The sequence below is a fragment of the Tupaia chinensis genome, unplaced genomic scaffold (assembly GCF_000334495.1).
Source record: "Tupaia chinensis unplaced genomic scaffold, TupChi_1.0 Scaffold000014_1, whole genome shotgun sequence".
NCBI classification, from domain to species: Eukaryota; Metazoa; Chordata; class Mammalia; order Scandentia; family Tupaiidae; genus Tupaia; species Tupaia belangeri.
This window is the reverse complement of record NW_006159444.1, coordinates 4,372,363-4,381,670: the sequence shown is the minus strand read 5'-3', so window position 1 is coordinate 4,381,670 and position 9,308 is coordinate 4,372,363. Positions and strand designations below refer to the sequence as shown.

General features: G+C 40.9%; 1 protein-coding gene across 1 annotated transcript in view; it reads right to left on the bottom strand.

Moving 5' to 3' along the window:
* The window catches only part of SYNE1 (spectrin repeat containing nuclear envelope protein 1), a 596,966-nt gene that overhangs the window by 191,030 nt on the left and 396,628 nt on the right, over nt 1-9,308 (bottom strand). Inside the window, exons 91-92 of the mRNA XM_027769865.1 lie at nt 8,074-8,268; nt 6,847-6,987 (exon numbers count right to left, since the gene is read on the bottom strand). Of these exons, the coding sequence (XP_027625666.1) occupies nt 6,847-6,987; nt 8,074-8,268 (336 nt within the window). The remainder of the gene's footprint in view (nt 1-6,846; nt 6,988-8,073; nt 8,269-9,308) is intronic.

The following is a 9,308-nucleotide window of genomic DNA, read 5'->3' as shown; positions in this document are numbered from 1 at the left end:
GGGAAAGAGATAAAAAGTGAGAAAGCATCCCCAGGGAGGATGGCCATGCTGCAATCCCTTCTCATCCATGCTTTTCTCAGGATTTTGGGCATGCATGCAAACATGTGCCTGGCCTGTTTTTCAAGCTGCTGAGTCTGGAACATTAACTGTGTAGTCAGGCATGTGGGGACCCAGACCTCATAACCACTTTACCATCAGCTGGCCTAGAAAAAAAAATTTTTAAGAACTTTTTTAAAAGTAGTACAGTGTATACTTGGATGTATACTTGGAAGGTGATACTATTACTGTCCACAAGGAAAAATAGAAGTGCCCTTAAATGAAAACATATTAAATTAATTAAGCTATTATAAGTAAAGTCCACTAAGCAAACTAGAATAAAATCAATTGGCTACAAAACAAAAAAACAAACAAACAAAAAAATGCTTTTCCTGGGGGTTAGGCAATGGCTAGAAATAAATAATGCAATGCCTTGCAAGGCTGATCTTCATGGAAAGATTTCGGTTTTTAGTCCGAAGACCTCTCGAAGCAGGCTGGGCACATGCATGCCCAGGATCTGGAGCTGGCTAAACCTGGGGTTGAATCATTGCATCAAGACCCTACTTAAGATACTGTCTGTCTGTCTTTTTTTCTCTCTCTCCCTGTTTCTCTTGCTTAGGAAAAATAACAAGTTAATGAAAACTATTTTAAAAATATGGTTTTGGGGACTGGCAGATGGCATAATGGTTACGTCACTGGGCTCCCATGTAGCTGACCATAGTTTGAGTCCTGTACCCAGAGACTTAAAACTCATGCTGTGTGTGTGTGCATGCTCAAGAACCTGAGAGGAGAATGGAGGAGAAGTGATTGCCACGTGTTTATCCGCTCCGGAAGGTGGTTTCTTGTTTTCTGTCTCTGTCTCTCTGCTAAGTGCACATGCCCTAAAGCAAAAGTCTCTTTCTAAAAAGAAATAATAATTTTAAAAATGTGGTTTTTGGATGTGTATGTGGTGGTGGTAGGGGGGATTCACCTTTTGTGTATGAATAACGTGGACACTGAATGCAATGAATCAGTATTAACTACTAAAAATAATACAGTCACTACTTAGTGTCAGGAGGAAGTACCTTAGAAATCTGTCTTTCATTGCTTAGGTGACTAATTTATGTGACTTTTTACCCAGTAGTTACCTAAAGAAATAAATCTGGACAACAGTGGCTCCTATTTGATCAGCATTTTCCAGTTTAAAAAGTGCTTTCATTATCGACACGATAGTTCATATTCACACTCCCGTGAATCACATAGTATTGTTTCCTATTTGCAAATGAGGGGATTGAGGACTTCCCAGGTGCACTCAGCTTAGATGAAAAAAGCTGGAACCCAAGAGTTTGGGCCTGGGGGCCTATGATTTAGCCACTGCCCTGGAGCTCTTTACCAACCTATGCTGCTTTCACCTCTACTGCAGACTCGCTTTTAAGGGGAATTGAGAAGCTTGCAGCAAGTTCTGGGGATGCCTCATTATTTCTGCCCTCGAGTGAGCTCAATTGTTATTACATTTGGGCTAATAGCTGCTGTCAGAGACAGAACACGCTGTGTGGAAACCAGTTAGTTATATAATGGAGATCAACTTTCAGAAATAGCAAGCCCAAAACTTTTTTTAACAGCTGCGATTTTGTAAAGAAGCTATATTTGGCTTCTCCATGAAACAGCTGTGTACATTTTGTACAGTTTCTGAGTCTGACGCCCAGAACTTAAGGGGACTCTAGCTATCCTTCACTTCAAAAGATAGTTTTGTAAATCCAGTGCATCCCTGGTCAAGTATTTCTCCACTGTCCTCTGAGTTGCTGAGCTGCTTTACTGTCCAAGAAGAATGGTGGCCTAATGACTGTGATGATCCATTCAAGCCACGCCAAGCATCATGTCGGGTTTTAAACAGCTTCCACTGACAAAAGCTGTCTGACTTCAGCTAAATGAAGACATTTCCCCTTAACCTGCAGCATCACGTACAAGAATGTTAAGAACGTGGTTTATTTGATGTATTTATTTGTGACGAGGGGTGGGGTGTCCAAATGGGATTAAACCAGAGCATAATCTCCTTCAGTTTCAGAATTTGATTAAATTTTACGGTAAGTGGCAAATAATAATACAGTGTTTGCATAATTTATGGGACACTCTCTCAGGTATATTGAAAGACACTTCATAAGAAGTAGCACAGAGGGGCCAGCAGGTCGCATAGTGGTTAAAGCACTGGACTCCCATGTAGTCGACCGCGGTTTTAGTCCTGAACCTGGCAGCTTGAAACTCAGGCCGAGTTTGTGTGAGCACCTGCCCAAAATGCTGAGAGTAGAATGGAGAAGAAGGGATTACAGCATGGCTAGCCCCCTGGGGGGTGATTTCTCACTTTCTGTCTCTCTTTCTGGCAGGCACACACACCCTATAGTAAAATAGTTTAGAAGAAAAAAAAAGCATAGAAACATTCTAATTTTAGAAAAGGTATATTCTTCCCATAGTGCTAGTCCCTGGGTGGGTATTTACTGTTAAATTTGAGAACAGTAAGATCATCAAATTATAAAGGAAAAATGTTGTCCATACAATTTCAGCTGACTGTAGACCAATTTCTCTCACTCTAATAACGTCTGTGACCACAGGGAAGAACTTGGTGTCAAAGAATGAGTAATATATATTTTTAAGACAAATTTGGAGAACAGTTGCCTGAACTTCTCCTTCGTTGTTGTTTTCAGTTTCCTCTTACCACGTTTGTTATTATCTGCCCACGTCCACCTTTCTCTCTGCATTATGGCAGGTCCTTATGGGCAGAGCTACTACTGCCCAGTCTTGGTTGCAGTCTCCAGGCCCAAGGAAAAACAGAGCTCTGGGAAACACTGCAGTTTCCCAAACACTTAATGCATTTCAGATGCAAAGTTTATAGGGAAATAATAGTACAGATTAGAAATTAATGGAGTTGTTTTTTTCAAGTTTTGTGATAAGCAGGATCACAGACATATTTAATAAATGGATAGTATGTTCCCAAGAACAATACTGATTTTTATGAAGAGAATGAATTATCTAAAGGGCTCTATGTTATAATGTCTTTTTTTAAAAAATTGGAGGTGGGCGTCAGCAGGTGGCGTAATGTTTAAAGCACTGGGCTCTCATAAAGCCAGTCATGGTAAGTCCCAGACTCTGAGGCTTGAGATTCTGAGGGTGTGCATAGATGACCAAAATCTCTAGAGGAAAATGTAGGAGAAGGGACTGTGGCATGGCCATGCCCCCTGGAGGGTAATTTATCACTTTCTTTCTCTCTCTCTCTGTCTCTCCAGGGAGCACACATGTCCTATAGCAAAAATCTCTCTTAAAAAAAAAAAAAAAAAGAGGGAACCAGCAGTTAGTGTAATGGCTATGTCGCTGGATTCCCACGTAGTCAACCGCGGTTCGCGTCCCAGACCCGGTGGCTTAAATCTCACGCCGGGCGCGTGTGCGTGCGTGCCCAAGATCCCGAGAGGAGAATGGAGGAGAACGGATTGTGGCGTGGCCATCCCCCCTGGGGGGTGATTTCTCGCTTTCTGTCTCTATGTCTCTCTCTGTCTGTCTGGCAAGCGTACGCGCCCTATAGCAAAAAACCTCTAAAAAAAAAAAAAAAAAGAAAGAAAAAAATTTGGACCGAGGGTCATTCTCTTTATCACACAAATTAAATTTTTAATGCTTCTGTTTTTAAAACACATGATTGTTTTATAATATAGCTTCATAACATATGCTCTTTTTTTAATTACTTAATTTTATTGTTTAGTTTTTTGCCATAGGGCATGTGCACTTGCTGGAGAGAGACAGAGACACTGAGAGAGGGAAAGTAAGAATCACCCCTCAGAGGAGATGGCCATGCTGCAATCCCTTCTCCTTCCTTCTCCTCTTGGGAATCTGTACACACACACACACACACACACACACACACACACAAACACACACACACATACACACACGTGCCTGGTGTGACTGTCAAGCCTCTAGGTCTGGGACTCAAACCATGGTCGACCATATGGGAGTCCAGCATCTTAATCACTATACACCTGCTGGCCCCCTATTTGTTCTGTTTAATACTTCTTCCTTGATAATATACCTCAACTTCCTTAAATATTTACATAATTTCATAATAATATAGATGAAAACATTTTAGTTGTAAAAACATGCATTAAAATATTTTGGTTATTATATAAGCATCTTTTGATTTCTATCCAATGTTTTCATGAAAACTTTTTGATCCTTAATTTAGTAAAATCTTGAATGCTAAAACACATTTTATACCACAAAGTATTATCTCTATTTTCCAGGAAATAAAATGTAAGAGTCTTGAATAATAAGAAAAAAACTTGCATCTACTAGGCTAGGAATTCCAGTATGTATATACTGGTAGACATTCTCTCAATTGGTTCACAATTGATAATTTAAAAAAAATGATATAACAGGAGCCAGCAGGTGACATGGTGATTGGTGGAGCTGGACTCCCCAATGGCTGATCACAGCTCGAGACCCAGACCTGGCAGCTTGCTTTCTCACTTTCCCTCTCTCTTTCTCACTTTCTCTGGTTAGTTTGTGTGCCCTATAGAAAATTAAAATAATCATCATCATAATAATGACAAATAAAATTAAATAAATAAATAAATTATATAATAAATAGAAACCTACTATCTTAAAAAAATCTCAGCTGACAAATATCAACACCAAGCTTAATGGGTGTTAAAATAGCCATAGAACCGCATTCTTTTAGAATGGTAACACGGATCTTTCATTTTCTGTTAGAATGCAGTACCCCATACAAAAGGGCTGCTACTAAAGCCATAAAGCCGTAAGGCAGGGCCTTCTCAGGCTACACTTCCATGACCTAATTTTTGCTCATCTCTTTGTCAGTAGCACAGAGCAGAGAGGCCACACTGAGCCGGCAACCGCATGTTATGAACAGAGTTTGTGCAACAATAATGCCTCAAGGTGTGTCTCTGGAACCACATGTAACAAAGTCAAAGACTCACTCTCACACGGTCTGATGAGGAAAGAGAATGGAGTCCTGCATCCGCCCAGATTACAGCTAGAGGAATGCCAAGTGGGAGGTACCTGGTTCACAGAAGCATCTGTGTTAGCCACAGGTGAAGGGGAGCGACAGGCAGGTGGAGAGGAAATCTCGCTGTTGGTTCCCTCCTCTCCAGACTCCTCAGTAACAGGTGACAGCAAAGTGTGACAGCGCCCTGCAGTCATCTGCCATGGAAAACGTAGCCAGGAGGATCAGAAGGACATGCATGTCAGTTAGCTATGTTAACAAAAGAACTGGCCAACCACAGGTCAAAAGAGATCACTACTGATACCTAACAAAAGTTAGAATACTGATATCCAAATTTAGGTATGAATTACGTGCTTGTATTTAAACATTTCATTCTCTAGAGACTGAGTGTAGGGACCATTCGTAAAGCAATCAGGGAGAGAGATGCCAATCACATTTTTGTTTTGCTGTTGATTACATATGTCTTCATTTTTCTTTTTTCAGGGTCATATCTTTATAAATAATGAGAAAAAAATCATTCATCATACAAACGAGGGACCGGCCTAAGAAATAAAACTTGGTCCTCTGTGAACACCTCAAGTTCCAAATGTCTCGAAGAGATAAAGGCGCTCAAAGTAATACATTGCCCAAAGGGCGCAGGTATGGTTATACACTACCTGAGGCAAAGCACACCTAAGGAAAAACATGGAGCCTCAGAAAACAATGTAGCGACCAAAATGCTCAGTACATTTTAGATGCAAAGTAGAAGAGGAACATATGGGAGTCCAGCATCTTAATCACTATACACCTGCTGGCCCCCTATTTGTTCTGTTTAATACTTCTTCCTTGATAATATACCTCAACTTCCTTCAATATTTACATAATTTCATAATAATATAGATGAAAACATTTTAGTTGTAAAAACATGCATTAAAATATTTTGGTTATTATATAAGCATCTTTTGATTTCTATCCAATGTTTTCATGAAAACTTTTTGATCCTTAATTTAGTAAAATCTTGAATGCTAAAACACATCTCATACCACAAAGTATTATCTCTATTTTCCAGGAAATAAAATGTAAGAGTCTTGAATAATAAGAAAAAAACTTGCATCTACTAGGCTAGGAATTCCAGTATGTATATACTGGTAGACATTCTCTCAATTGGTTCACAATTGATAATTTAAAAAAAATGATATAACAGGAGCCAGCAGGTGACATGGTGATTGGTGGAGCTGGACTCCCCAATGGCTGATCACAGCTCGAGACCCAGACCTGGCAGCTTGCTTTCTCACTTTCCCTCTCTCTTTCTCACTTTCTCTGGTTAGTTTGTGTGCCCTATAGAAAATTAAAATAATCATCATCATAATAATGACAAATAAAATTAAATAAATAAATAAATTATATAATAAATAGAAACCTACTATCTTAAAAAAATCTCAGCTGACAAATATCAACACCAAGCTTAATGGGTGTTAAAATAGCCATAGAACCGCATTCTTTTAGAATGGTAACACGGATCTTTCATTTTCTGTTAGAATGCAGTACCCCATTACAGATGGCTGCTACTAAAGCCATAAAGCCGTAAGGCAGGGCCTTCTCAGGCTACACTTCCATGACCTAATTTTTGCTCATCTCTTTGTCAGTAGCACAGAGCAGAGAGGCCACACTGAGCCGGCAACCGCATGTTATGAACAGAGTTTGTGCAACAATAATGCCTCAAGGTGTGTCTCTGGAACCACATGTAACAAAGTCAAAGACTCACTCTCACACGGTCTGATGAGGAAAGAGAATGGAGTCCTGCATCCGCCCAGATTACAGCTAGAGGAATGCCAAGTGGGAGGTACCTGGTTCACAGAAGCATCTGTGTTAGCCACAGGTGAAGGGGAGCGACAGGCAGGTGGAGAGGAAATCTCGCTGTTGGTTCCCTCCTCTCCAGACTCCTCAGTAACAGGTGACAGCAAAGTGTGACAGCGCCCTGCAGTCATCTGCCATGGAAAACGTAGCCAGGAGGATCAGAAGGACATGCATGTCAGTTAGCTATGTTAACAAAAGAACTGGCCAACCACAGGTCAAAAGAGATCACTACTGATACCTAACAAAAGTTAGAATACTGATATCCAAATTTAGGTATGAATTACGTGCTTGTATTTAAACATTTCATTCTCTAGAGACTGAGTGTAGGGACCATTCGTAAAGCAATCAGGGAGAGAGATGCCAATCACATTTTTGTTTTGCTGTTGATTACATATGTCTTCATTTTTCTTTTTTCAGGGTCATATCTTTATAAATAATGAGAAAAAAATCATTCATCATACAAACGAGGGACCGGCCTAAGAAATAAAACTTGGTCCTCTGTGAACACCTCAAGTTCCAAATGTCTCGAAGAGATAAAGGCGCTCAAAGTAATACATTGCCCAAAGGGCGCAGGTATGGTTATACACTACCTGAGGCAAAGCACACCTAAGGAAAAACATGGAGCCTCAGAAAACAATGTAGCGACCAAAATGCTCAGTACATTTTAGATGCAAAGTAGAAGAGGAAATCATGATGCAGAATAGGAATTAACAAAGTTTCATTATTTTAATCAAAGGCTAAACTTTGGATTTTCTAGTTTATTTTTTTCTAATAATAGTTTTCTTCTAAATTGTATTAAGCATTTATACAAAAGAATACATGCACAGATCCACCCTGCCAGTATTTTAGCTTCGAGAGGCTAAATATAATATACGATTCTACTTTCTCCAGGTAATTACAACGCTGAGCAAAGACATTTTTTAAGGTTCAGAGCCTCTCAATATTGCTAAATTATAAATGAATGCAGGGCAGACCTTCGGCATGTTAAGCATTTAATTCAGCAGGCGCAAGCGAATATAGTTTCATTTTAACTGTCGATGTTTAATAGCGTCAAAGACTGGCCGCAGCTCAGACAGAGTCAAAGAGAGTTAAAGAAACTGTCTGTCAATGCGAATCGGCAGGAAAGCCGATCCCTAACATAAGCAATGGAGAGGGAACTGGGGGCACCGACAGGCTCGGGTCAGAAGAGCAAAGCGCCGGAACCACAGGATCCTTACCATGACCACCGAGGGGTGGGCCGACTGCGCGGGGAGGAGCTCCCGGTCCAGGTCCTCCGTCCCTTCCGCCAGCCCCTCGACCTCGGTCACCGTCAGCAGCATGGTGGCGTGTTTGGCTTTCATCGTCAGCATCTTGCACTTGGAATTCAAAGACGCGATCTGCTCCTGATAACCCTTGATTTTCTGAGCCAGCTCCTGGGGAAACATTTCCCCCGCCCCGGGTGTCAAAGCAGCATCACAAGGAAACAGAAGTAGCAGCGTTCATCTTCCTGCAGGGCGGGCCAATGAGATCACGGAGCTGTGCAGGCGGCAGCTGCAGCAGCGCCGGGAGGCAGGATGTGCTCTGTGGAGCAAGCAGCCTGCATCTCAGGGCAGAGCCAGACCACAGCGCTGTAGCCGGCAGCGGCCGGAAAAGTGCCCGGAGCCGGCGTGGGACAAAAGGAGGAACCACGTGATGCAGGTGGAGGGGTTCTAATCTCGAGGGATGTTCTGAATGGAATCCTGCTCTTCCGTAACATTCAAAAGAGGCAACTTTCTTTTAAATACCTAAGCATCTGAAATGTACCAGATGGTTCATGCCATGGAAATTAGGTCATGTGATGACTTAAACTACAAAAAAAAATGCAGTGCTCAACTCCTACCATACCGAGTACGTCTAACAGAAACAGCAGTCATTTTTTATACATAGGGTCACAAAGTCCACAACCCGTCCTGACCTGTGACCTCACACAGCTGTTTTCTTCCAGACAAGCTAGTTACTACACGGTAAACCTTTATTTTTTATGCAGATTTCCCCCCAAATAAAATTTTGTACACATCAATTTTTGCCATAGATTCCATCATGTCTCCAATGTTTCTGAAGCATCAAACTAGAGCTTAGAATTTAAAGTGTTGTTCAAATTTAAACTGAATAACTTTTCATGTCATTAGCTTTTGAAAAAAACATAGTGAAAAATATTAATAGAAGTTTTAAAACATTTACTAAGATCTTATTGAAAATAAATTCTGGGTCACTAGTAACTCTTAAAAAGGTATGAATAGGTCATTTGTATGGTAATTTTTTAAAAATTAAAGTTATACTTTCATCTATCTTTTTTTTTGAGAGGTTTTTGCTATAGGGCGCGTGCGATCGCCAGACAGACAGAGAGAAACAGAGAGAAAGCGAGAAATCACCCCCCAGAGGGGATGGCCACGACGCAATCCCTTCTCCTCCATTCTCCTCTTGGGATCTTGGC